Consider the following 26,990-nt stretch of genomic DNA (forward strand, 5'->3'; position numbering starts at 1 on the left):
CTCTTATTTCCCTTGCTTCTTGGGGGTACTTGGTTGTATTCACATCAACTTCAGCAGTACAATGATACATTTATTGTGCCCCATCATTTAAGATGCTCATCGCTAAAATCGAACCACACGACCTGCTATGCTGTACATTCAAGAAATGTTCGAGTACTTTCACGAGCGTCGGAGGAGACTAGTTTTTTTTTTTTCACTTTGGCCATGGAAAGGGGAGATGAGAGCCCGAGCTATATTACCAAAACTAAACAATAAATGCAAACCATAGGAGGCACGTTCAAGTCATTGACGACAGAATACAGGGACCCCACGGAAAGAGAGGGTAGAAGACCGGCGAAAAGGAGATTCCGCGAAAGTCCCGAACGAGTGCGAGAATTTTCAGTGGCTGGCACCTCTCTCCTCCACTCTTGAGAGAGAGACTGAGAGAGAGAGAGAGGGGGCGAGAAGAAGTTGAGATGATCGTTGGAAAGAAGAGATGAGGAGCGGAAATTAGAGACTGAATCTTGTTTTACGTTCTCATAGAAGATCGCCGAGGAGAAGAAGAAGAAGAAGAAGAAGAAGGAGGAACTATTTTTTTTTTTTTGTAAAAGATTCCTGCTTTCCATGATGCAGAGGACCGAAGGGAAGGTTAGTTTGTTTGGCTTGTTTTTTTAGTTTGCATCCTTTTGTCGTGTTTAGACAAAGTTCACTTGCTCAGTTGCTTTTTTGTTGTTATTGGTCTTCTCGGAGCATCCTTTCAGGCCGTAAAAATCTTCTATTTCGACTGAATTCAGCAAGCAGTTGAACCTCAACTGCAAATGATTTTAGTCAAATTTTGGTGTTTGCTTTGCCCGAAAAAAATGTGGTCTTCACGAGCTCCGATCGTTGCTTGATTGAGAAAAAGGATAGGTATGAATTGCCTTTATAGGAATGAGCTCCTGCAGAGAAGAATTGGTCGTGAATTCTATGACTGTAGGAATCAGATGCCATCCATGTTCTCTTCGAGTTCTTTTGAGGAATTCGAATGTAAATTGTTTGGTGCAAGCGCGGCAAGTAGGCTCAGTTAGCCGTGAATAGATGGTTTTTGCATCATATGGCGCTTTTTAAGGATCGGTTCTTTTGGTAATTCAAAAATTTTAGCCTGGAAATTCCGCCATGGATTCGTCTCTGCTTCCTATCTCAGAGACGCTGTCTAAGATTATTGAGGAGATAGTGTTAACGATTTCTGCTGCGAAGGATGTACTTGTGGAGAAGCATAGCTTCACGCAGCTCACTGGATATTTGGAACGAGTTGTTCCAGTCCTGAAGGAGCTTGCCAGAAAGGAGGTGGACAACTCGGAGAACGTGAGGGCTGTGGTGGAGATTCTTGATAGAGAGACAAAGGTGTTGAAGCAATTGGTGGTAGAATGTGGCAAGAGGAATAAGATTTATCTCCTAGTTAACTGTAGGAGGATCGTCAGCACTATGCAGGAAAGTACCAATGAGTTCAGTCGAGCTCTGAGCTTGATCCCTCTAGCTTCTCTGGATCTGTCGTTAACTACCAATGAGGAGATCAAGAGTCTCTATGATGTAATGAGAAAAGCACAGTTCAGGGCTGCGGTAGCTCAGGAAGACGTACTGCAGAATATAGAGTCAGGGATACGGGAAAGGAGCTTGGATCGTGCTCATGCGAATAATCTGCTGCTTCAGATAGCTGAAGCTGTTGGCGTCCCAAAAGATAGATCAGCGATGAGGAAGGAGTTTGAAGAGTTCAAGAGAGAGAAAGAAGACGCACAGCTTAGGAAAGACAGGGCAGAGGCGATACAGATGGAACAGATAATTGCATTGCTGTCTCGAGCTGATATTGCTTCTACCCCAAAGGAACGGCAGGATATATATTTGGCCAAAAGGAATTCCCTGGGCAGTCAACCTTTTGAACCTTTACAATCATTTTACTGCCCCATCACCCATGAAGTTATGGTTGATCCTGTGGAGACGGTTTCTGGACAGACATTTGAGAGAAATGCCATAGAGAAATGGCTTGCTGATGGTAACATGGTCTGTCCCCTGACAATGATCTCCTTGGCAGGTGGTAATCTCCGGCCGAATGTAACTCTTCGTAAATCCATTGAGGAGTGGAAGGAGAGAAATACGCTGATCACAATTGCATCCATAAAGTCAAAACTCAGTTCCAGTGAAGAACAGGAAGTTCTGAATACACTCGAGCAGTTACAGTGTCTATGTACAGAAAGAGAATCGTATCGGGAATGTGTTGTACTGGAGAATTACATACCTGTACTCGTTGGATTAATGGGTGGCAACAAAGTTTTGGTAAGGAAGAAAGCTTTGGACTTGCTTTGTCTCTTGGCAGAGGATAGAGAAGAATATAAGGTAAGCTTTCTAATAAGTTTCCTTTGAGCATGTCTTTCTATCTTGTTTATTTTACTTGGTGTCAACAAAGTCAGTTAAGTGCCCAGGAACCACTTTGTAGTCTTTATAATCTATAACGGTGTCTTAACGCTGATGAACTGTTATCTGTCTTGATTCTCATAACTCGAGCATGCCACATTTTTCTCTAATTGGTTTTAGCTGGTGTATTTTGCAGCAAAGAATTGCAAGTGTGGAGAATGCCATTGAATATATGGTTCGATCTCTTTCCCGTGCCACGGGAGAAGGCGTGTCTGCTGTATCTTTACTATATGAACTATCAAAGGTTTCCAATGTCCTTGAAAGGATTGGGGAAGTACATGGCAGCATTTTCTTCCTTGTCATGATGATGAAACGTGATGAACCCCAGGCTGCCAAAACTGCGAGTGAGCTCCTTCTCAGTCTTTCGTTCTCGGAACAGAATGTGGTACTAATGGCAAAAGCAAATTACTTTGAACCTTTATTACAGCGGCTTTGCACAGGTAATTAATTCCTCATTGTCTTCCTTACCATATTTAGCTCTGACGGCTAACATCTTTAGCCAATGCGGCAATGCCTGCCATCCAACTATAAATATCTTCAAATTTTTGTCTTTCCATACAGCAATTTAGCAGTTAATATGAAGCTTGTTTGAGAAAAAAGGGAAATATAGGTTTCAATAAATTCTTTCATCTTTTTGTGAGAGAACTTACTTCCAGAAATGATGAATCTACTAGCTGCCTTGGTGCTGCCTGCACTCAGATGACATAAATTAGTGAGGTACTGTAGACTGTTAACAGTAGGTGCTGAAGTTAGGTTTTGTGGCTGCAGTACACATGATCTTTGAGTTGCTGACCACCCAGGTAACGCACACTTGGACTTCAATAGCATGCTCATGTCTATTTCAAAAGTTGCTGAAAGCTAGTATTCATTGGGCTCAAACCTGTTAATGGCCACTGCAGGAGCTCAACCTGATGCGACCTGGTCCTTAGTCCATCCCGAGGGATGAGATATTAAAGCATGGAGTGTAAACCTACTCATATGATTTAGCAGGTCTAATCAGGTGGGCCTTGTATTCGCCCAGTCCTGAGTCATATCTGGCACATGAACATACTTGATCTCCCTCTACATGAAGGGTACATCATAAGTATAGTATAAATCATATGAGACGACTAACTTCATTACAGTTGTCAGCTTCTTTGTTATTCGTCAAACAAGGTTATCAACATTATCATCACTGTTGTCATTCCTTAGCACATGCTTCATCTACAATGGTGCTGTTTGTTTGATTCTCATTCTTCTATTTGATCCCGTGAAATGATAGACTCTCCATTATTTTCATTTCTACTGTTGCTAATACTCTGTCTTCATCTTTAACCTAGTTTCTTCCACCACTCAAATAAGGCAGCAAAACAAGAAAATGTAATTTGCTATGGACGCTGTTTTCCTGTGAGTTTTGTGCATGGGTTCCTTTAGGTATTGTAACTTCTTCCTGTTTTGTGTTATCGGTATAGTAATTTGTCACCAGAAAAGGGTTACCAGCACCTAGATATAAATTGTGGGAAATTACCAGTTACAGAAATGGGTAAGTTATATTCGTTTATTGTTTGCTTTTGTTTTGGGTAAACATATCTATTCTCCTGCAAAAATATTTTCTTGATTTTAGTGTTGACCTGGGATATGTGTGCCGACCACTAATTGTACTAGATAAAGGGGCTCAATATTTTTTATTTCAATGCTTGAATGCTCAAAGATTCGATTATGCAGGTTCTGGTGATGTAAAGGTTATGATGGCCAAAGCTTTGGCTGAAATGGAGTTGACGGATTTTAGCAAAGCGGCTCTTTGTGATAGTGGCGTGATCACAGCTCTCCTGGATATGATTTCAAATGGAGACTCACAATCAAACCAAGCAGCTATTGATGCTCTAAGCAACCTTTCAACTGTACCCAGGAATGCAATCCTTATGATAAGAGAAAATGCAGCGAAAATTCTTCTGGACCTATTGGACTTTGCCAACTTAACATCATTAAGTTTGAGAGAGCGTGCTGCAGTAACCTTTATGAATCTTGCCTTCTCTGCTGCTTCTCCTGAAGCTAGTGGGGCTCCATTTCTGTTACTCCAGTCTGACTCTGATATCTGCAGGCTGTTTGTGTTAGTTAGCCTATGCCCTAATATTCAGGAAAGCATTCTTCGAGCTTTCCATGTCATGTGTCAACTGTCTATAGCAACAGAAATGAGGGCTAAGCTCAGGGAGGTACATATTACATTTTTATGTTAGTTTTTCATCTGGATATGTGTTTTATGTTAGTTTTTCATCTGGATATGCGTCACACACACAGACACACATAGAATGAGAGAGAGAGAGACAACTTCCTTAGTAGGTGTATTTTCTCCAGGTTTTGCTGATTAAGGTTGGTTTAATGCAACCATTGGTGATTGTTTTTTTTATGGTCTTCGTACCTGATCCAATTGACTTGCAGGTGGGAGCAATTCAGTTACTAGTGCAGTTTTGTGAACATGGTAACCTGGCAGTCAGGGCAAGTGCGGTGCAACTGTTTTTCAGCTTGACCCAAGACTGTGATGGCACCTTTCTGGTTGAGCATGTAAATAAGAGGTCCTTGGAGGCCTTGCTCAGAATTATCAGAACATCTGATCGTGATGAGGAGAAAGCAGCTGCAATGGGTGTCCTAGAAAATTTTCCTACTGATGATACACAGACAACAGACTGGCTTCTTGAGCTAGGTGCACTGCCAGTGATTGTGGAAATAATTGAATCGGGTTGCCGTCAAGGATTGCCCCAGAACCATTTCTTGCTTGAGAAAGCTGCTGGGACTCTTCGGCGGTTCACATTGCCCATGAATATTGAACTGCAAAAACGGGTAGCTAAGGCTGGCATCATCTCAATCTTGGTAAGATTGTTAACCTTTGGGACGCCGCAGACAAAGCGACAGGCAGCATTATCACTTGCTCAATTTTCAGAAAATTCAAAGCGGTTGAGCAAGCCTGTTGAGGGACACCGAAGATGGATGTGTTTTTCAGCACCAGCGGAGCCTGGTTGCCGGATTCATGGGGGTGTATGTTCTGTTGAGTCCACGTTTTGCTTGCTGGAGGCAGATGCTGTGGAGCCACTAGTGCGGGCCCTGTCTTTAAAGGAGATGTGTGTCTGTGAAGCTGCATTGCAGTCACTATCTACACTTATAGAGGCTGAGCAACTGCAAAGTGGAAGCAAGCTTCTTCATGAGAAGAATGCGATTGCTCCAATCATAAACTTGATGAGCATAGAGGAATGTGGTAAAACTGCTGAGAAAGCACTGCATGTTATTGAGAGGATTTTCAGGCTTGAAGAGTACAAGAGCAAGTTTGGGCAATTGGCTCAGACACATCTAGTTGAGATGACCCAGAGGAGTGATGGTGTTACTAGATCTTTGGCAGCTAAGGTGCTCGCTCTTTTGGATGTGCTGCCTAACCAATCATCATTTTTTTGATAGTTTTGTAGCATAATGTTTTTGCCATTGCTTACACCTAATTGCACTCTCCTGATTCTTTGCAACTATTAAATGAAGTTGCATTTGTACCTTTTGCACGTTGTATCTGTTCACTAGTTAATACATAAAATTTTTTATGTACAATCCTTTTCATGTAATTTAGCTTTTCTAACTGCTTCTATGACCCATACAATATTCCATACAGAAAAACCTGTTCTTTTGGCGACATCACTTTGAGAGTTCTGGTTTGACAAAAGTCCTCTCATTTCCTGATATTGCAGTTTGAGCACTTGATCATTATTCACTTGAACACTGGGCATCCCTCAACATAAACACCTTTTGCTGTGGGGCAAGTAGCAAGGGAACAGCCATCGAGATCACTGCCCCACCAGTTTAGACTAATGTCCTCCAGCCCTAAGCACAAATAGAGTAATACCCCCATGAATGCCAGTCCAGCATCAAGGGCACCAGAGAGTACATAATTGTTGCGCTGCCACCAGTCTCGCCGGTACCGATATACCAGGAAGCCAAAGATGAAGCCAACAATGATCCAGCTAGTGTAATTTACAGCCGTGGCTGGAGGCATCATCCCAGTGGCCCCAATGAGCACAGGCATGTTGATGAGTCGAATCCATTCCTTATCAGGATAAGCTTTGTGTGCACACCATACAAGAAGAGGAGCAATTGCGCCAGCTAAGAAGAACCAGTTGATAGCTTCATATATTCCGAGGTCACCAAAGATACGACGTGGTCCTATGAGGCCCCATATGACAGAAGCGTCATAAAAGACACGGTCACTAGGGCAAGTCCAAGGGCTGCTAGAAGGCAGGAGAGATGTGTTACAAATATCTGTAATGGAGTCTAGAAGCCACCATGCTGTACCCAGGTATACAATCCCAGAAATTAGTGTGCCGACTATCTGTAAATCATTGTATGAGTTGCAAGTTAGATTCCGAAAGAATGGTGTTTCATCATGTATGTCATATGTCGAATTCCAGACACAGCTTGAGCAATAAAAACTGTTAGCCCGATCTGGTAATTGAAAGAAAATTCTGCATGATAGCTAGGCTGATTTTGCCTTCAGTGTGAACAAATGCAATGACCCGGGAACATCATTATGGGAATCTTAGTAGCTTTGCCACCATGTCACCAACTCCATGTCATCAGGCTGACACTAAGGGATGAGAGCTTAGGTACATGTAACAAGTATTTTGTGTTCAGGTTCGCTTGGTCAATCAATTCCATCCATCTGATAGACGGATCACATTTACCTGGGCTATAATTGAGTTTCTTTGGACCGGCGCTGCCTCTAACTATGTTTGTGTAAACCTTCTGTGGCGTACATAGCTGAGAAATATAGTGGCTTATGTGCTGCATGAATGGTTCAGGCCTAGCATCTTCTTCAGTATTTCATGCACCCATGGATGACGAAAATTCTTTCAAGAATTTGAGAAGAAAAAGGAAAAGTTTTCTCACCTGAGCCATGAACATCGTTACAGGAGGTATCTTCATGTAGTGGCCGAGTTTGAAGTCTTGCAGAAATGTGATGGCCTGCGTCATGCTGATATACCCATACACCTTGAAGCACATGTTGGCCACTGGATAACCCGGGTATAAATAGCCAATTATGTATTCCGTTATAATGTTAAGCCCTGGTGTCTATCGTTAGCCATCAGAGGGTACCTGGGTCAGAATCTGGTTGCCAAACCTACCAAGATACTAGTTCAAATCAGATTAGTTGTTACCTGGTTAGTCGTTGCAGTAATGATGCCAATGGGAAGAGTGAAGAAAATTGCAAGCGTACAAGCCAACAGGACGCCCCACCATGGCAGCTGAAGTTGGTCGTTGTAGTATTCACAGGCAAAAATAGTGACTCCCACATTGATCAAAAGGATGATCATGAACCACCACTCTGGTGCTTGCTTATACTTTCGCATCAACCTTGTGTGAATGTCTATCTTCTTCTCTTGGAAAGCTGATTTGCTTAGCTCCCATATTTCTCTGCAGTATGGAATGTTAACATATATGAACTCATAACAATGTCTATGCATTTGTGATGATGTTGGTATGTGTCTTAGCAGTGAAGCACCTGTTTGTGTGACTGTGTCTGTGTGTGCGCGTCTCTTGTACTAAAATGAACAAAAGTGAGAAAGGAAAGAGCTTACCGTCCATGGAAGAGGGAAACATGTACAACTGTTGCAGTTAGTGAAGCAAATCCAACACCATATGTGAAGGCAAAGAATGTGCTAAGGTAAAGGGGCCCCTCTCTTTCATATGCAGCAAGATCTAATTTGAAATCGGAGGTGATTATACTGGAGATGTTGTACTCTTGGCCAGAAGCAGTGAAGAGATCATCTGAGAATATGGGAAAGGTCTTGGCTTTGTAGAGATTGAGCCAGTATGCGAGTGGAGTCACTATATACATAACAAGAACAAAGCCTGCTGCAATATTGGCAGTGGCAAACCAGGGACTGGCTAGAGGGCTGCCTAGGTAGGATGAGATGGTCGACCAGTCGATGCCGATTGCACCAATGCCCAGTCCATATAGGCCTGATCCCAGTTGCTGATACAGAACGCTCTTGGGAAATATCCAACATAGCCAAGAGAGGGAAGTGACCATGGGGAAGAGGTAACCAGGAACGACATAGTAAGCGAAGCTGCAGATGAAGGCCACGAGGAAGAATTGGTTTCTTGATAATGATCCTCGTGGTCGCTTTTCTTTTTCATGTAGAGCCCTGCACCAAACCAGAGAGAAAAGATTTAACTGTTGGAAGACTTTTGCATTAAGAAGAGGATTTCCTGGAAGTCTTTGCAGTCACTAAATCGTGATTAATCGACAAAAATATTACTTAAAGCCACAAAATCAAGTCCCCATTAAATCGTGATTAACGACTCATGAAATTCGTGGTTAAACTCAAGTTAGATCAGAACTTGACTTATATATATATTGTAGCAATAATCGATGAATATGTTTATAAAAATAGTATATTATTGTTGTGCTATAATGGTAGGTGGACAGTCACAAGGTGGGGCAATATAAACGAAGCATCAGTTAGACCTAAATCATATTCTGCTCCCCCTTGGCCCAGTGCCCATGAGTGGGAAGGCCATTGGTGGTACCGAAAAGAAAAAAGAAAAAAAAGGTGTTACGTTTGTAGCCTTAATTGGCCCCTAAAAATTAGTAAATCATCTTGTTTACTGGCATTTTTGAATGATGCTTCCACAAATTTAATGGGCTTATATAAGAAAATATAAAAATGATTCTTGTTCGTGTATATACCCAAATCAATAAGAGTTCAAAAATCAAAGACATTACCTCTTGCAGTTTCTGAAATTCGATTTACATATGAAAATATTGTTCTTTCAGACATTTTTTTTTAACACTTTAATTATTGTTGTTTTAACTGAAGAAAGGGACACCAAACCGCCGTATTTAAGGGCGTTTGATGGGCTGAAAACGTCGAAATGTCACCTGTCAAAGTCTGAAGAGGCAAAATTTTTAAAATTTTTCTTTTTGGAGGGGTATCAAACCTCCTCTTAATAACGGCGGAGAGTGTGCTTCATTGGAAATTGCCTTGTTTACATATTTTGACACATTACCAATCTTTAATTTATTATGTATATATATGCATAGGAGTGCCCTTTCAAAATTAAAATTTAAAACATTAACGTTCCTTAGCCAAGTGCTCTGCTTAAAGACGAGGGCAAATGCTCTTAATACCAATCATGAACGTGTATCGCTTTCTGTCAATATATATATATATATATATATATATAGAGAGAGAGAGAGAGAGAAAAGTTGGTAAAAACAAAAAACTTAACTCAAGGATAAAAACATGACGTATTGATTTTTTGTTCAAAAATTGCAAATTAAACATCTTAATATATATTATAAAGACTATTTTGATACAAAACATCTTTAATTCAAGTTATTTTAATGAAAAACGCTGATTTTTTTTATTATCATAGAGGTTATTCATTTTTTTTTATTATAAAAACACCATTAAAGTCCAAATGATGATCAACTTAGTATATGATTTGCATCTACTCTTCCTTAAGATCATATCAATAAAGGTAAATTGAAAAAAAAAACATTTTAAAAATCAAAATCAAAGGGTATCCAGGACTTAGTGTCTAGTTTTTACCAACTTATATATATATATTGTATTATTTTTGTAATTATGAAATTTTCTAAATTGATTTTTAAAAATCAATGTTACAAGCTATAAGCAATGATGAATGCCAAGAAAGTGAGGGAAAAGGACAAGATGAGGAGGGTCCACAAATTTAAGTTGCTTGAGGCGGCACCCAAACAAGGACGATTGGAGCCCAAAATGAAAGGTGCATGTCGTCGTGGGTGGGTGTAAGATGACAAATAGTGATCTGGCGTGGTCGTCGTGAACTGCATCTGTATCTTCTTCTTCATTATTGTATCTTCTTCATTATCAGATTCCACCCATGCTTGCCACAGGCAACCAACTTAGCAATATTTTAGAAAACAAAAGCAACCTTGCTCTACCCAAATTAAGTTGAATAACTATGTATAATATATATAATAGAATAGGTGTCATTGAACTGATTCAATTATGTTTCATTTCAAAAAAAAGTATGTTTGAATTCAAGAGTGATCTCTCTAAAGTACAAAACTACTCTTTATTTTGTAGTAGGAAACGATACATTTATCAACTAAAGTATCACACATCTATTGTAAAACACAAAAAACTGAACGGACAAAAAACTTTTACGGATCTACCAGTCTAACCAGCTATCCTCTCATCTTGTGAAAGAAACCACTTTTAAACTAAAAAAAACTTGTAAGAGGTTTCCATGTCTGAGTTTTCCCCTCGTTATTTTTTTCTTAGTTTATGTGGATATTTAACCAAGAAAGCAAATAGATTTTCATGTAAAAGTATTGGCTATATTTTAAATCCATCTGTCGCTCTTCAGCTTCTCAAATTCTTCCTTTAGTTTTGGTTAGCCATGGAAAATTCATTCTTGGGTTTATGAATGGTTAAGGTTACCAAAAAAATGTCAAATATCACAAACAAGAGGAAAAACAATCTGAGAATAATTTTAAACATAAATGGAAAGTCATGTTTTACTTTTTTTCTATGTACACATACATTGTCATGAGAAACTTAGGATTATCGGTCAATTTGAAAGTTGAAACATGCCAATTATACATGGAGGAAAAATGATTTTTATATCACTATTTGGGTTTTGGGGTATGAATATAAAAATCCCTTTTAAAACACTTCTGAGGTACACCGAAGGATGAATATTTCCAACAGTTAAAAAAAATGGTGAAATTTGAAAAATTGGAAATGGGAAAGGTAAATTTATTAAATAGCTAATCAGAAACTATGGTAAAACGTAAAAACATGCGCCAAATCCGCTTACCTAAAGAGTGAGACCTGAACCAAATTCGCCGGCCACCACATCGACGCGGGCTCCACCAGATACCGCCGGAATATTCCCGCCCAACCGAAGCCCAGAATCTGAATCTCAGCAACACAAAAGGATGAGACAGAGAGAGAGAGAGAGAGAGAGAGTAAATGTCCGTTCCCAAATTCACCTGGGTGGTCAGGACGACGACGAAGGAGACGAAGAAGCCGATGTGCTTCTGGTAGAAGGCCTTGATGACGGTGACGATGTGGATGGCGTAGACGGTGCCGGCGCCGCAGTTGGCGAAGATGGTGATGAGGACGTGCTCCTTGATATTGAAGGGCCCCGGGTTGAGGGTGAACTCCCACGGCCTCCCTTTGAAGAAGACGCGGTCGGGCAGCGTTCTCGCCATCAGGTGGCCCAGCGGCACCACCGCTATCTGTGCCGACACCGCCGATATGCTCAGCGGCTCCGTCCTGTACCAGAAGAACTGGTTCAGGAAGGACAGCACCACGCACGACAGCGCCCCCAGGAACCACATCCTAAATGTCGTCACCGGCAGCGTTGGGTCGTCCGTCACCGGCACCGTCAGCGCCACCTGCTCCACCGGTGAATTCTCCAGCTCCGCCTCTATCTCATTTTCCAGCTCTTCTTCCCCTTCCGACCGCGTCGCCTCGCTCGTGATCCCCGACGGCCTGGTGATGTTCTTTCTTCTGACTGCAACATACGTCTGGAACAGATATGTAATAGGACCATTGACAGAAGTTGAGAGAGAGAGAAAGAGAGCTCACGTAGCGGTGTGGTATCCATTCTTCAGTTGTGGAGTAGATTCGAGGGAACCTGTGTTGCAGAAGAGAGAGGGGTGGTGGCCTTGTTTCTTCTCCGACTCTTCTTCTTCTTCTTACTAATATTCTTCTCTTCTCTTCATTTGTTTTGTTTTAAATTTTTAGCTTTGTTATATAATCTACTTTGTTAGATTCCTTTTTTGGGACGGCTATCTATTTGGAGTATTTTCTTCGTTTACGCAGGCAAGTACTCTGTTATTAGCGCCTCCACGGATTGGTCTCTGTGGCCACCAACCCTCTCTCCCTCTCCCTCCCCATCTTCTTTATTTGTCACCTGCAAGTCTTTTATCCGTTTACTTTCTACCTCTCAGTGTGGAGGAGACCAGTTGGTTTCATCTGAACAAAGCTCCTAAACGACACGACATGGCGTATCGGCCTGTATCCGTCACTACTCTCAGTTCGAATCGGTCATTATTAAAATATTTTTCCTTTTGCTTTATAATTTTACGAAAACTTCAAAAGAATAATGGCCTCTGTTATATGATAGCATGTTGGTGGGAGCATCTTCGGTGTCTTGACGTTTGACACGCCTCGAATGGGTGGAATTTTAGAACTTTTGTTTTTATTCTGCAGAAATGAAAATAAACGCATCAAACTGCATGGTATTTTCTTCATTTCGGAATGGTAATTCCAGGATTTAAGTAGTTAATCTTGCATTTTTCATTCTTTGTTTTGGGGACGCTCAAGTATCCAATCCTTGACCTCCAACCTCAGGCCATTAACTCAAAGCACTGACAGCCTTTCAACATTTTCCCTTTAGGGTGCCTTTGATTTAAAATCTAAAGGATTTCAGAACCATGGATTTAAACTCTTCCCCTTCCGGTCCAACATTTTATCAATATAAAAAATGTAAAATAAGAATCTTAAGTATGGATCTAAATTCAGCCTAACATTCTTAGTTTGATTAACATGGATTTTACTATAAATCTTTTCACACATCAGCAAAAAGATACTATGTTAGATCCATGGATTTCAAATCTAAAGTAATCAAATGGCCCATTAAAACCGAAAGGAGAAGTTTTTAACATCGTTGGAAACAAGTTGCAGGGTGCCAAAAAAGGTAGAAAACAGAGAATGTGGATCATCCTTACTCTCCCCATCCAAACATGGTAAAAGAAGTCTCCTAAACTTTGAAGCATCTTCACTTGATAGTTTGGCAGAGAATGATCTTTAGTTGTTGGGCGAGAGATAATGAATGAACAGCTAGAGATGCAACATGTCTACTTTTCCGATCCCCTTGACGATACCAGCCGTTCGATGTCTAGAGCCAACAGAAAAGCAAACATTACATGTAATTGGGGAATCCTCCTCCTTGTCTGTCTCCGTCCGTGTACAATTTGCAGTTGGAACGTGTTAGTTACTACCTAACGGTCGTAAAAGCACCTTGCTGTTTACTCGCCCAAGTTGTAGACGTGGAACGGAATCTTCCATCGCTTTTGGAATCCCCCCTCTCTCTCTCTCTCTCTCTCTCTCTCTCTCTCTCTCTCTGTTTCTCTCTCTCTCTAAGTGATAGGTAGCACAACTGGTTGGGTTAGGTAGCCTATTATAGTTATATTATATCATCAATTTAAATATTGAAAGGAGTTATTTTGACGGTTGAGAAAAATATTGAACTTAATTAAAATTAAAAATTACCGTTATGAAGGCTGGGTGGGCTGTTTCTTGTCCCTCCCTCTTCTTCCCCTCTCTCTCTCTCTCTCTCTCTCTCTCTCTCTCTATATATATATATATATATATATATATATATATATATATATATATATATATATATATATATATAACGTGTTTAATGTGGCTAGAAATAAATTTTTGAAAAAAATTCCGAGATAATATAATTTTTTTAAGACATGAAAAAACAGAACCTTGTGCACTCTTCTGTAAGTTTCCCAAACAGATACTTGTGCCTTGTGCAGCCATCAACTAGACAATTTTATAGAGCTTTACCATTTCTGAAATTTTTACAGCAATTTATATGCACACGTGACAGAAACACTAGAGAGGAACTAATCGTTCCAACCAACGCTTTTCCCATCGTCGCAGGAGACATAGCCTTTAGTCGACAGCAAGTTGATGACATTGGTAAGCCAGGAACCCTCCGTCGCATATTCCTTTTGCAGCACAGGAGAAAGCTTCTCTGCTACTAAACAGATACGCGCTTACACTTTTTTACAAACGTCGAACCAGAATGACACTCTAATACTTCAACCTTGGTCGAACATGAAGGAGCAGATCTACGGAAATGCTTCCGTAGCTTGAATGGGGCAGTTACAAACAGAACATATCAGAAAACTGGGCAACCTTCAACATGAATTCCTTGTGCGGTAGGACAAGAAGCTAAGGGACACATGTCAAGATGACTGCCCCACCAGTCCAAATTAATATCTTGGAATCCCAGAGAGAGATACAGTAACACGCCCATGAACGCCAATCCTGCATCGAGGGCAGCAGACAGCACATAATTGTGTCGCCGCCACCATGCCCTGTGATATCTGTAGATCAAATTGTTGAACAAAAATCCAACGACTATCCAGCAGGTGTAGTTGACAGCAGTAGCAGGTGGCATTTGCACTGTCGCACCAATAAGCACTGGCATGTTGATGAGCTTAATCCACTGTCTGTCTGGGTAAGCCTTCTGTCCAAGCCAAACAAGAAGAGGGGCGACAGCACCAGCTAGGAAAAACCAATTGATGCTTGAGTAGATGCCCAGATCACCAAAGATGCGCCGAGGGCCAATGAGGCCCCAGATGACCGAGGCATCATAGAAGACACGGTCAGAAGGGCACCTCCAAGGGCTGTTTGATGGGAGGAACGTTGTATTGCATATATTGGGGATAGTATTCATCATCCACCATGCTGTCCCAAGATGTACAACAGCAGCGATCACTGTGCCTGCTATCTATACGTTCAGCATTAAATTAGCAACGGGCCCATTATTAACTAATAAACCCTTGAAAGGCATATGCAAATATCAACTTAAACACAGAGCTACATGCGAAAAAAGAATGCCATATATAACTAATAAATCTTCATCTGCACTGATGGTGATAATGTGGCGTTGATCTTGTAATCACACTGCATGTAGTACATATGAGAGAATACTCATCTGAAATGCAACAGAGGAATAAAGAAACAAACGGCAATTATTTGAGACACATCAAGTAGAGTTCGTTACCTGAGCTGTGAACATGGCCTGAGGAGGTATTTTCATATAGTGACCAAGCTTGAAATCTTGAAGGAAGGTCACGGCCTGTTTCATGCTGATAAAACCATAAACCTTGAAACATATATTTGCTACTGGTCTACCAGGGTATAGATACCCAATGATATACTCTGTTAGGATATTCAGAGTTGGCCTCTGCAATTTTTAATTTGAGTCAGACATGGAAAGTGGTTAACAGTGGATAATTAGCTCAAAAAGCCCCTCACACTTTTTACCTGATTTGTCGTTGCAGCAATAATTCCTACAGGAAGAGTGTAGAAAAAGGCGAGCCCACAGGCTAACAATACACCCCACCATGGTAGTTGAAGTTCCTCGTTGTAGTACTCACAGGCAAAAATTGCAGCAGCAATGGTAACCGATAATATGAGTATGAACCACCAGTCAGGCACCCTTTTGTACCGTTGCATCAATCTTGTGTGGACATCCAGTTTCGATTGCAATGCTGATTTGCTTAATTCCCATATGTCTCTGCAGGAAAAGCATTATACAGAACTGAAGTCTTGTACCTCCGAGTCAGACAGGAAGCACTAAACCATAATGCAAAAGAATGCAAGTCCCTAATGGAAGCATGCGAGAGAGTTTTACAGAAACTATGCGTCTCCACAAGCACATGCCTTCATCATATCTCAGGTAACACGGTTCTCTGGACAGTGGACGTACATGAGATGTAGGACTATCAAAATTCCGATTTCTCAACCTACGTAAGTATCATGAACTGAAGATCTTATTTTCGAGTGCCCAAAAGAAGCTGAACACAAAACCTATGTTTATGCCCCCGAAGAGGCAGACTAGCCCAAGCAAAAGGTACCACAGGTTAATGGATTATCAACCAAGTGGCTCGAAATGCAGTTCCCTCTACATTTATGAAGTTAGAAGAGAGTGTTTACCTGCCATGAAAAAGACAAACATGAACCACAGTTGCAGCCAGAGAAGCGAACCCCACACCATATGTGAAGGCAAAGAATGTGCTCAGATAGACTGGTCCATTCCTTTCATATGCTTCAACATCCAAATGAAAACTGGAGTCAATTATGCTTGATATGTTGTACTTTTGCCCAGAGGATGTGAAAAGACCATCTGAAAAGATTGGAAATGTCTTCGCTTTGTAGATATCGAGCCAGTAAGCCAGAGGAGTGATCACATACATGATTAGAAAAAATCCAGCGGCCAGATTGGCAGTAGCAAACCAAGGACTAGCAAGTGGGCTGCCTAGATACGACGAGACTGTGGACCAGTCAAAGCTGAACGCACCAACACCCAGACCATGCAGGCCAGAACCAAGCTGCTGAGCAAGTACAGACTTTGGGAAGACCCAGCAGAGCCATGACAGAGAGGTAAGCATGGGGAAGAGATACCCTGGGAAAACATAATAAGCAAAGCTACACATGAAGGCAATTAGGAAGAACTGGTTTCGGGTCAACCTGCCCTTAGCTTGGACTTCTTTCTCATGAAAGGCTCTGCATTTATAAGAAAACCACAGCAAGGTCAAACACGTATCCATGAAAATATAAGTCTTTCTCCAGAGGCAATAAGGGTGGGTATGTTCAAAAGAATCTGAAGAAAATAAAAGAAGACCGCCCCGACGTAAGAAATCGTTTGGAATCACAGAACTAGGCAACCAGTGAGAGAGAGAGAGAGAAACGCTTGAGTTACCTGAAAAGGGAGACTTGGACCAAAATTCCCGGCCACCACATGGCCGCCGGATCCACCAGATATCGCCTGAAAATTCCCGCCCAACCGAAACCCAACACCTTCACTTATTACCATCCCCATTATCAATATGAGAGAAAAGAGAGAGGGAGATTACAGAAGCAAAACCTCAGTAAAAGTAGGAAGCCCAAATCAAGCAGCTACCGCGTTACCTGGGTGGTGATGACGACAAGGAAGGAGACAAGGAGAGTGAGCTTCTGCCCGTAGAACACCTTGACCGTGCTGACTATGTGGATGGCGTAGACAGCTCCGGCCCCGGCGCTGGCAAAGATGGTGATGAGGACGTGCTCTTTCACGTTGAACGGCCCCGGGTTGAGCGTGAACTCCCACGCCCTCCCTTGGAAAAAAACACGGTCGGTGATGGACCTCGCCATCAGGTGGCCCAGCGGTACCACCGCTACCTGCGCGAACGCCGACGATATGCTCAGCGGTTCCGTTCTGTACCAGAAGAACTGGTTCAGAAAGGAGAGGAGAGCGCACGACGTGGCACCCAGAAACCACGTCCTCAACGTCATCGCCGGGAGAGTTGTGTCGTCCCACACGGGGACCGTCAGGGCGACCTGCTCCACTGGAGAATTCTCCACTTCCTCCTCCTCTGTCCCGCCTTGTTCCTGCCTAGCAGCTCCTGCAAAGAAGGTCCATGAGAGAGAGCAAGAGCAAGAGAGAGAGAGAGAGGGAGAGAGAGAGAGACGCGTACGGAGAAGGGGAGACGTGTCCATGGTTCAGAAATCCGGCGGCCTGAATCTTCTCTTGGTGCGAAGGAGACGACCGGAAGGACGGTGGACAACAGAAGATTCATTCTGCAACCACGCAATATTGAACATGTAGGACTACGAAAGTCAATCGGCCCAGTGAACCTGTCCCATTATTTGAAACAGATTCATAGGTGTTCATGTTACCAAACGCCTCCAAAGATTTGCTCTTCACTATAAAAAAAATTATCAAATAGAACATATGTACAGACACACATGGTCGCAATTTGAAATATTGGAATCCGATACGGAATTAGAAAAATAAACTGTTTTTGTTCCATTGAATATTTTAAAATGTTTATTAATTAATTTTATCTAAAATGCGACCATTACAGGATGATGCATATCACGACATGCATGTCCTGATCCAATATTTGCTAATTCATTGATCACGACAAGAAAAGATGAGCCGTTTTCGTCAACCCCAAAATTTGGAGGACCCATTTCATTTTATCATAATCCCAACACTGGTCTCGCAACTTGGTTTTTTCCTATACGAGCTACCTTTTTTTTTTTGACAGACAATTAGAAAAGAGGAAAATAGCTACGTCTGAAGAGTACCCGAATTTGTCTTTCTCGTTGTCTAAACAAGTTGAAGAAGAGTGACTATTTGTTTTCCTTTTTTCCGATAGAAATCAAGGATAATTTTATCACATAAAAAGGCTTTTAGTCTAAATTAATAAACAATAACAAGAAATATTTAACAAAAAGTAATAAAATGGCTTTGAAGGCTCGTATTTTCTATATTATCCAAAGCAAGGTGTCAGATAGGAAAAGGACGCAACAAAAGTGACCAACGAAAAGCAGCAAGGCCGTCGTGTCTCCCATTGCGTTGGGGACGACGCCTTCCAAGGAATCACGCGTCAGCCAACAGGCCTTTTATTTTACTCCGAGGGCTTACAATGTCAACATAATTCTGCATACTCAACTCAATTTTCCTGCTTTCTGCGAATCCCACTTTTGCTGACAACTCCTTTTTAAAAAGAGAACAGACATAATTTTTGGCTTACACAGGGAAAAACGTCATTTCCATTGGAGTCCATACAAAAAGGTAGCCCTTGAGCTGACCGTCGTAAGAAGACGAGGTTACTACTTACGAGTCTGAAAACAAGGAGTTTCTGACGGCCTGCTCAAATTATGATAAAAGGATGGCCTTACAACGAATTTTTGTCTTCTGATAAGTTTCAACTTTTGCATACGCCAACAAAGCATTAAAAAAGAATATCTCATATAAGTGGCTAACAACTCAACAAAAGAGAGAAGTCAAAAAGTTCCAATTCTCGAAAGTTTTGTACCAAAGTTTGTGGAAAACAAATAATTGGGGTTTAACAATCTAGCTATATGAAAAATGTCAAATGGCCGCGTTCGCTAGCAACGGTGGCACTCGGGTGAAATCAGAATTCAAAGCACACTTTGCATTATTCTTCCATATCAGAATTCATTTTTAGCAAAAATAAAAAATCATTATGCAAACTCAAAATAACAACAAATCAAAAATCGTCAAGTGTTCGAGCGTTACCCAATACAAATTTTGACACGATTTCCTACATAAGGCAACACTTACTCTTTTAAGATAAACACAAAGGTATATATATCAATTTTTATCAACAATATTAACGGAAAATTATACATACCGCCTTCAAATACTCGTAATCCTTATGTTTAAAAATTTTACCTTGCATACCATTGCACGGAAAGGCACATATTGATGCCCCATATGGAGGCAAGGGACGATTAAAGTAGCACATGTTATTTCCGCAGGTTTAATATGTAGGGAATGACTTGTTTTTTAAAAAAGGAATCCAGTTTGTCACAGTATTACCACGAAATTGCCTTTCCTCGCCAAAACATGCATCTTTTATATATATATATATATATTCTACAGTTTTAAACTATTTTAGCAACTCAATATTTCAAGTCCACACATATTCAAATGATCACGGGCAAAATGTGAAATAAGTGAAAAACGAAAAACGTTGACAGCTTCAGGGAAAATCGAGTTCGCTACACCGTCGAAGTAATAAATCTATATTGGTTCTACATGAATTTCATTTGACGTCACAAAAGAGCCTAATAATCATGAAGTCAATAAAAGCGTAACTTCGAATTTAAAACACAGCATTACTTGAATTAACGTAGGGAGAGACGGGATGAACCGGAAAATCTCAGATTTTCCACAAGGACTTAAAAATTTATGAGGTAATCTTCCGGCTGCATGAATACTACAAGTTCCGAGGTAAACCGGCGATGGAAGGAGACGAATACTACAAGTTGCTAATGAATGTTGCGGAAGGACATTTTATCGGTAAACATGGGCCAGGAAAGCTACCAGGGAAAGCAAAAGCGGCCCGATGAAAGAAACCTCGACTGTCCTACAGCCCAAAGCTGGTGAAGTCGAACCACCGCAAAGCGTCCACATGATGGAAACGGGGACTACTGTTCCCCGTAGAGGATGGAATCATCAGTCACAAGATTTATTTATACTGATTTAAAAATAACAATGAGATATACATCTACCCATGTCATTTTGAAAAATTATCAAACAAGCTTACGTGGAAGATAAAAAGTTGAACTTAGAATTCGAACGATTGATGACCCTGAAGCACTTCTCATTCCCTACTGGAGTTGCGGCGACATAAAAGTAAATCCTATTGGAGTTTCGACGTCAGTTTTGCAACAAGTTTTTGACAATCAGACACATATTTCATTAGTTGTTTCTTTTCTCAGGCGCCTATTCAACATACCTCCTCGTGATTATAACGTATCGATATATTCATATTCACAATACATAACGCACATACCAATATACTATATGACCAATTACACCTTAGCAGCACAAAAATAGTCGTCAGTCAGAATTTAACGAAGCCTTCCTTGATGTGATTTCGATAACTGGACACGTCACAACATGAAAGAGGACATCACATACACCTCCTTGCCAGACATTAAAGAACTTTGGCGCATATCTCTAAATTTTTAAAATATAAGATTCGATATTTTACAGGCAAAACCAAAAGAGAAAAGCGAATGAAAAACTCATAATTTCAGTGAATAAAGGTGCATGCATGGAGAACAAGCTCAGTGCTTTCAAAGAAATCTTTTGAAGAGCAACCATCTGAAAATTCAAGCCTTTTCAAATAAAATGTGCGAAGAGGAGAACATAAACCTGAGCTCACCCAAAGAAGAGAAGACCAACCAAAGCTTCATTAATGTGTTCTTACTATGCCACATCTACCTAAAGGAAAGTGACAAGAGGTGGGTGACAGAGTGCAAATGAATCATATAATGCATGGTTGACAGTGTTCAAACAAGTTGGGGTTGGGTAATAGAAAAAATGGTGACCATCAATGCAATAGCAGCACAACAAAGACAAATGCCCGTCTACAGAAAAAATGGTAATCTGTCACTGAATGCTACACAACCATTTCAAGTAACTGCATGCCAACAAATAGAAAATATAAAAATTAAGAAACCCTGACTGTAAAATTCAGAAAGTTTTCAACAAGACAAAAGGAGGCTCGATCATTATCATCAACAAGCATATAACAACCCAAGCCTCCGAAGCTAAGGCTTGTGGTAACACCATGTGTTCATCCAAGTATCTACTGAATGCCAAGCGGCTGAAACCAATAGAATCGATGCCACATGATTACTGACATGAAGTCTAGAAGACTAGGACATCTAAAGCCACATGCATAGCTCAACCAGGTGATGGACAGTTATCAGTGTCTCATGCCTGCTCTCATTTCTATACCGTCAGTACCATATGGGCTGCATTGGTAGGACCACAATCAACAAGGTTTCAAATGGGTTGGACATGGCACAGCTAAAATGAGTTAAAAACTTCCACCAAAATCACATTTATGTACCCATGGAAAATGACATCTGGAGCCCTGGTTGTAATCCTCTTTCACCAAGTGACGGTGAGGAATATGAAGACTGGACTATATGCATTAACCGTCAAAATACACACCGTAAGAAGTGAAGATTGAGCCCAAGGTGAAGTCACCTCAAAATGAGCTGACCAGAACATCGAACAAAGAAACAAATTACGCATGGGTCACCTTCCACATTTGATGGGGAGGAAAATGAGGTGGACTTTCTTACATCCAGTGCAGCTGCCACCATGTTGTTGCAGAGAACCAGAATGAAACTCTAGAAGCATTGCAAGGCAGCATTGATGTGCCACGCCAGCCCTTCCTTTCCTTTCATTCCAAGGTTGCTCGTGCAATCAGATTTTAAAATATTTATGGAAAATGACAACAGGATCATCCCATCAGCTTGGCTATAATTCTAAAAAAACACAAACATGGGAAAGTAAAACAAAGCTCCATATTAAGAGAACTCAAAAGCGAAGTTAGAAAACAACATAAAAAGTTCGCTATTTCAATTAACCTTGGCTCTCACACACTAATTCTTAAACCAGTACGACACCATAAAAGACAATACCAATTACTGAACTCGAGCTAAATATATAATGGTAACAACAGCAACTCCAATCCACGTTCATAATGCACCAGCCAGCCACATCATGGAAACCACCGAGGATGTTTGGTTACACCGGAACTTGTACCATCTAAGGAACTCGTAAACTCAAACACAAGTACGAGAGAGCTAAAAAGCGCCTCTAATCCTCACTATCGAAAACCTGCAGAAATCTACGCAGTCATTTTCCTTGCCTCGCATATAAACTTCGCATAATTAACATACACTATGATTTGATCCCGGCCTCTTTCCAATTTTGATAGTAATGATACATCGAAGAAGCGCGTCGCACACCTCCGACAAAACAGCGTAATTCAACGTCTGCCACGACCGGACCTGGGACCAGGAAATCGGGCAAATTGTAGCCTTAAAATGGCCGAGTCGCGATCGTTTTCATCGAAAACATAACCTGCAAAATGGAATTGTGATTCTTCACGTAGGGTGCGCAGACAGATCCGAATAGAACCTCCGATTATACGTCACAGTTACATATGCAAAGATGATAGGTCAATCCACAAGGAGACCTTAGGCGATGCGAACGGAGAAAAAGAAATCAGTCGACGTGTGGATGCATAAACTTGACTAGCAATATCATATCAGTTATTTCCTAGAAACTTTCAATACGATATAAACAAAATTGGAGCTCAAGATCATACCCAAAAACTGTCAGTGCTGTGAGACTGACAGAATTGCCCAGAAGGAAAAGACGGCTACCATACAGCTTCTCTAGATCTAGACATAGGAAACTAAAAGTAAAAAAAGGAAAAATCAAGTGGACCGGTGGATAGATGGATCTAGACCCTAAGGCAACAGGGAAAAGCATTAGCTCCATCCTCGGCAGATTTTATCAGCAAAGACAAGTAAGCTCAGCTCAGATTAACTACCCAGCAGACCATCATCTGAGGTAAGATCATTCAAGTTTTGCTCCCCAGCAATTTCAGGATGACGTGCATGATGCTCAGCACCAATTACATGCCGCCCTATTACCTCTATTATTAGGAGAACAAACAGTTCAGCTTGCCCCCAGTGCCCGGACCACCATACTAACCAACCTGTTATGCCTTCGACAACTCGATTTTCTGGGTTTGGAAAAAAGTTTTATACTCTCTGCTAAACATAATCTCATCAACTTCAACGATAGAGACACAACCAAACCTGTGGGATTGCAGATACAGCCGTTCCAGAAATATAAATTTTGAGAAAAGTATAATTATCTCTCTTGGTGGCGATTTCCCAGCCTCAATTAACCAAGTCAGAAACTCAGAATATATAAAATAAGCAAAACTGATGCTGTTTCTAATATAACATGAGGCAATAAGTAAAATCAGGAATACAGAAAGCGAATCATTAGGACATGAAAGTTCCTCATAAGGAGAGACAAAGATGCACGTGCGAAGGAACAAACAATTTTCACCTTGTAAAGCATCCAAAGCAACCATGGCATGGTTAGGACTTGCAAAATCAACAAAGCAGAGGACAAGTGGGTCACCCCCAGGCTGCAAAATCAGAATAAGGTAACAAAATAAGTACCACACCCACTAGAACATAAAAAACATACTCTTCCAAAAGAGGCCAACTTACAATTCTGGACTCCTTATTCACCAGTCTCACTTCTTTATAGCCTACAAAAGGGCGAAATATATCTGTACAAATAAAGGATAAACAGGAACACTAGGAAGGATTGCAGGCACAACAGATAGACTAGACCACTACAGTATGTACAATCCAAAGGATACGAGCAACTTCCCTCCTTGTACAATTAGATGGAAGGCCTTCAATAAAGAGAGTGCTGGAGGCATCGGGTGGGAGGGGCGGCTGTTCAGGTCTACTACCTCCATAACCAATGTTCTGGCCCTGCCCACCCATTGCAGGATCTAAGCCACCTGGAACAGGAAGGGCACCAAACCCAGCAGTTACTGCTCTACCCAAACCACCTCCAGCAATATTACCAGGATCAGCAGCACTGTAAGTAGATATTTGCTGCAATTAAGCATGAAAAATTAATCAAAGGTGTGCAATTGAAAGACAATGTGAAATGTTACAACCCAAAGACATGTGCAAGCTAAAAACACAAACCCCGTTACGAAGATACTGATCATAAGACGCTCCAATAGATTGAGTATCTCTGATCAGCCTGTGACCTGAACGGTCTTCTTCATGTGGCATGTACGTACCAAGACTTCCAGCATCTACAGCACAAGTGTAGAGTTTAAAATTTTCAAAATAGGAAAAATAGAGAAGAAAAGCAGTGTGAACGATGCCTTTTGTCAAAAGAGTTGGATAGGATTGCATACTTAACCGAAAGACCAGCATATGTACAAGATCATTCATCTAGCACAAAACCTCTGTTAATCAAAACGATATAACATCTTGAACAGTACAAAAACTATATGATTTTGGATGCCCATGTTCTATGATCATTATGCATGTGTATGAAAACTCAAAAATATTTTCATTTAGTTTTCCGTCACATGGGTAATCTTTCGGCGCATAGGATCAAACGTCAAGCAATGCTTTCTTGGCAGAGTTCTCGACGGCAAGAAACTTCAGGGCTTGTTGGAACTGCACGCACCCCAAAGGGGGTGACAATTGACTCGGTCAGAGCCCTGACTCCTCTACCAATCATCAAATAGCTCTACTTTGTTAACTCATAACAATAGAGGTTTTGTGGACAGATCACAGGCTTTTGTACTGGTCAGCCGCTTGGGTTGTGCCGCTTTCCTAATCCTTCGATAGGACAGCACCCCTTCTCCCGAAGTTACGGGGTCATTGAAGTCAAAACAACTACATCAAGAAGATGAACAGAAGAAAAAAAAAGGTAGGTGTTTGGGTCCACTGTTCTTCTTCCTTGCTTTGACCATTTGCCGATATTGCATACATCTATCAAAGAATATGACTAGTTGTAACAGACACAACAGAACATAAGCATATTATTGATGGCTGCAATTACAAGTATTCAGATAATATCGTCAATACCATGCTACACATGAAAACGTTCACCTTTAGATTTTCTATACAACTACTTTCTCAAAGGAAGAAGAAAATTTCGCTTTAGAAAAAAATTAACCAAAAATTTAATATGTAATTATGACAAAGAAAAATCATATCAGATGATCGAAATTTACATTGTTACCTGAAGAATGAAAATTCTAGAACTCAATTTAGTTTTGCTAACAATGACTACTGAACATATGAAAGAAGAAAATTATAAGACCTAATATTCATGGACCTCTTCCACCTTGGATTTCTTTCATCTTGCTGTATAAGGCATAAAACGTAGCTATAAATATATCCATGTGAGCTGTAAACTACTTCCAGACCTTGCAGTTGCCAAAACTATTTCTTATGTTTGACCACTGCCACATATGCATAAATAGGAAAGAAGCAAACCATTTCATCAAATCAATAACAAATTCATTAAAACCAGAGAGAAAGCACGCTATTATGATCATCATTTTTCATGATCCTACGCATTCTACCATAAACACATAATATATGGGGGAAGGGACAAAATTTAAACGGAGCGTTCTTTCACAGTTAAGCTTCCAAGCAGAATTTCACCAAAAAGTATTTCTATTCTTCCACACTGAAAATATATGGAATGCCCAAAAACTTGAACCTCCAGACCTTAAGGTTTGCGCACATAGAGTAATCAAACCATGTCCACCATGATGGCCAACAATAATCAAACCATGTTGAACCACTACAACACCATTTTACTTAAAAGTAGCACAGACATAGTCAGTTGACTATCAAACACAGATAAACCCATTCCTAGATTATTCGAGAAAATAAGTTCATAATGCAACCCTATTCGAATTTGATATGAAAATTGTTGTGGGAATTTTAATCATTGGAGACAACATATTCTCACAACTCCAGAGAGTAAATGAGGATTCAACAACAAAAGATGCATCAACGAGAAAATGAGGATGGAAACCTGAAAAGGGACAGAACTTAATGCCATCCTCAAAGCAAGAGAAAAATTCACAATGTCCAATTTCAAGTGTTTGCAGAAAGCGCTAGCCAGAACTAATGCAAAGCATCACAGAAGCCAACTGCCAAAAACAAATTTGTTTAAAAGCGAAGACTTCTTAGGCAAAACATAGCATGGCAAACGCTACAATATGCACTTTATACCTCCATAAGCAAAAAAAGGGAAAGATAAATAAAACCCTCCGTTGAAACAAATCTTTAGTAGAAGTGTTCACCGCAGCACTTGTTCATCCTCAAAGGAGCCAAGTGATCACCGCAGTCCTTGCTCATCTAACAGAGAGAGAGAAAGAAAAAGAGAGAGAGAGAGAGAGAACGGACCATATTCCGAGCGAGGCCGTTTCCCGACAATCTGAGCGGCAGGCATAGCAGCCTGCCGGCCGTCCGGGTACCTCCAATAGCCCTCAGCCATAGAAGCAGAACGCCGTACCCAGAGAGTTACCGGAGAAGGACGGAACGAGGAAACTTCCGAGAGGAAAAAAACCCTAACGAATCAACGGAACCCCTTTCCCCAGCAGGCAGATCGAAGGGACGAGACGGCCGATCCATATTTTATAGGGCCCTAGCCATCCGTCTTTACGTGGCAAGTTCCTAGTAGATCTTAGCCTTCACAGCGAACTGAAGGAAGCGGGTCGGGTCATTGAATAGCAGTCCGGACTCTATGGTACTTGGTCAGACCGGATATGTGTCGCCCCACTCTCGTCCATTTTGGGTAGGGCGGGGTACCCGGCTGGGTCGGGTTGGGTTGGT

At 41.0% G+C, this 26,990-nt stretch overlaps 4 protein-coding genes across 6 annotated transcripts; 1 reads left to right on the plus strand and 3 right to left on the minus strand.

Annotated features, from left to right (window-relative positions):
* Positions 1 to 351: 351 nt before the first annotated feature.
* On the plus strand, positions 352 to 5,850 carry LOC116261277 (U-box domain-containing protein 43-like). Its single transcript, XM_031639962.2, has 5 exons — positions 352 to 627; positions 741 to 2,349; positions 2,564 to 2,867; positions 4,132 to 4,619; positions 4,846 to 5,850. Exons 2-5 carry the CDS (start codon positions 1,135 to 1,137, stop codon positions 5,848 to 5,850), a joined length of 3,012 nt encoding a protein of 1,003 aa, XP_031495822.1. The 5' UTR covers positions 352 to 627; positions 741 to 1,134.
* A 100-nt stretch (positions 5,851 to 5,950) lies between these two features.
* Positions 5,951 to 12,362, minus strand: LOC116261278 (oligopeptide transporter 7-like). The gene is made up of 7 exons (XM_031639963.2): positions 12,027 to 12,362; positions 11,426 to 11,952; positions 11,251 to 11,348; positions 8,016 to 8,585; positions 7,596 to 7,851; positions 7,327 to 7,509; positions 5,951 to 6,769 (listed from the first exon to the last, which is right to left on the minus strand). The coding sequence occupies exons 1-7, from the start codon at positions 12,043 to 12,045 to the stop codon at positions 6,152 to 6,154; spliced, it is 2,271 nt and encodes a 756-aa protein (XP_031495823.1). The 5' UTR covers positions 12,046 to 12,362; the 3' UTR covers positions 5,951 to 6,151.
* Positions 12,363 to 14,001: 1,639 nt separating this feature from the next.
* LOC116261227 (oligopeptide transporter 7-like) lies at positions 14,002 to 23,743 on the minus strand. 3 transcript variants are annotated; one of them, XM_031639883.2, is made up of 8 exons: positions 23,662 to 23,743; positions 17,708 to 17,810; positions 17,163 to 17,635; positions 16,954 to 17,051; positions 16,188 to 16,757; positions 15,516 to 15,768; positions 15,253 to 15,435; positions 14,002 to 14,976 (listed from the first exon to the last, which is right to left on the minus strand). In XM_031639883.2, the coding sequence occupies exons 2-8, from the start codon at positions 17,727 to 17,729 to the stop codon at positions 14,362 to 14,364; spliced, it is 2,214 nt and encodes a 737-aa protein (XP_031495743.1). In that variant the 5' UTR covers positions 17,730 to 17,810; positions 23,662 to 23,743; the 3' UTR covers positions 14,002 to 14,361. The 3 variants fall into 3 exon arrangements, with proteins under 3 accessions (XP_031495743.1, XP_031495745.1, XP_031495744.1); XM_031639885.2 differs by lacking the exons at positions 17,708 to 17,810; positions 23,662 to 23,743 and having other exon boundaries at positions 16,954 to 17,019; positions 17,163 to 17,302; XM_031639884.2 differs by lacking the exons at positions 17,708 to 17,810; positions 23,662 to 23,743 and having other exon boundaries at positions 16,954 to 17,056; positions 17,163 to 17,296.
* LOC116261228 (RNA-binding protein 1-like) lies at positions 22,120 to 26,780 on the minus strand. Its single transcript, XM_031639886.1, has 6 exons — positions 26,562 to 26,780; positions 24,324 to 24,436; positions 23,984 to 24,227; positions 23,829 to 23,890; positions 23,662 to 23,743; positions 22,120 to 22,656 (listed from the first exon to the last, which is right to left on the minus strand). Exons 1-6 carry the CDS (start codon positions 26,650 to 26,652, stop codon positions 22,562 to 22,564), a joined length of 687 nt encoding a protein of 228 aa, XP_031495746.1. The 5' UTR covers positions 26,653 to 26,780; the 3' UTR covers positions 22,120 to 22,561.
* Positions 26,781 to 26,990: the final 210 nt, after the last annotated feature.

The sequence above is a fragment of the Nymphaea colorata genome, chromosome 9, assembly GCF_008831285.2.
Source record: "Nymphaea colorata isolate Beijing-Zhang1983 chromosome 9, ASM883128v2, whole genome shotgun sequence".
NCBI classification, from domain to species: Eukaryota; Viridiplantae; Streptophyta; class Magnoliopsida; order Nymphaeales; family Nymphaeaceae; genus Nymphaea; species Nymphaea colorata.

Excerpts from the sequence above, each read along its gene's own strand:
- LOC116261277 (XM_031639962.2), top strand. The coding sequence starts at position 1,135 with ATGGATTCGTCTCTGCTTCCTATCTCAGAGACGCTGTCTAAGATTATT. Across the intron at positions 2,350-2,563 it reads AGGATAGAGAAGAATATAAG|CAAAGAATTGCAAGTGTGGA; the intron begins GTAAGCTTTCTA and ends TGTATTTTGCAG. Across the intron at positions 4,620-4,845 it reads TGAGGGCTAAGCTCAGGGAG|GTGGGAGCAATTCAGTTACT; the intron begins GTACATATTACA and ends ATTGACTTGCAG.
- LOC116261278 (XM_031639963.2), bottom strand. Across the intron at positions 8,586-11,250 it reads GTTCAGGTCTCACTCTTTAG|GGCTCTACATGAAAAAGAAA; the intron begins GTAAGCGGATTT and ends GGTTTGGTGCAG. Across the intron at positions 7,510-7,595 it reads TTACTGCAACGACTAACCAG|ACACCAGGGCTTAACATTAT; the intron begins GTAACAACTAAT and ends GGCTAACGATAG.
- LOC116261227 (XM_031639883.2), bottom strand. The coding sequence starts at position 17,729 with ATGGACACGTCTCCCCTTCTCC. Across the intron at positions 17,052-17,162 it reads TTGTCGTCATCACCACCCAG|GTGTTGGGTTTCGGTTGGGC; the intron begins GTAACGCGGTAG and ends TAATAAGTGAAG. Across the intron at positions 14,977-15,252 it reads AGGCCATGTTCACAGCTCAG|ATAGCAGGCACAGTGATCGC; the intron begins GTAACGAACTCT and ends CTGAACGTATAG.
- LOC116261228 (XM_031639886.1), bottom strand. The coding sequence starts at position 26,652 with ATGGCTGAGGGCTATTGGAGGTACCCGGACGGCCGGCAGGCTGCTATG. Across the intron at positions 23,744-23,828 it reads TGAATAAGGAGTCCAGAATT|CCTGGGGGTGACCCACTTGT; the intron begins GTAAGTTGGCCT and ends CTGATTTTGCAG. Across the intron at positions 22,657-23,661 it reads TGCTTTGGATGCTTTACAAG|GTTATGTTTTCGATGAAAAC; the intron begins GTGAAAATTGTT and ends TCCATTTTGCAG.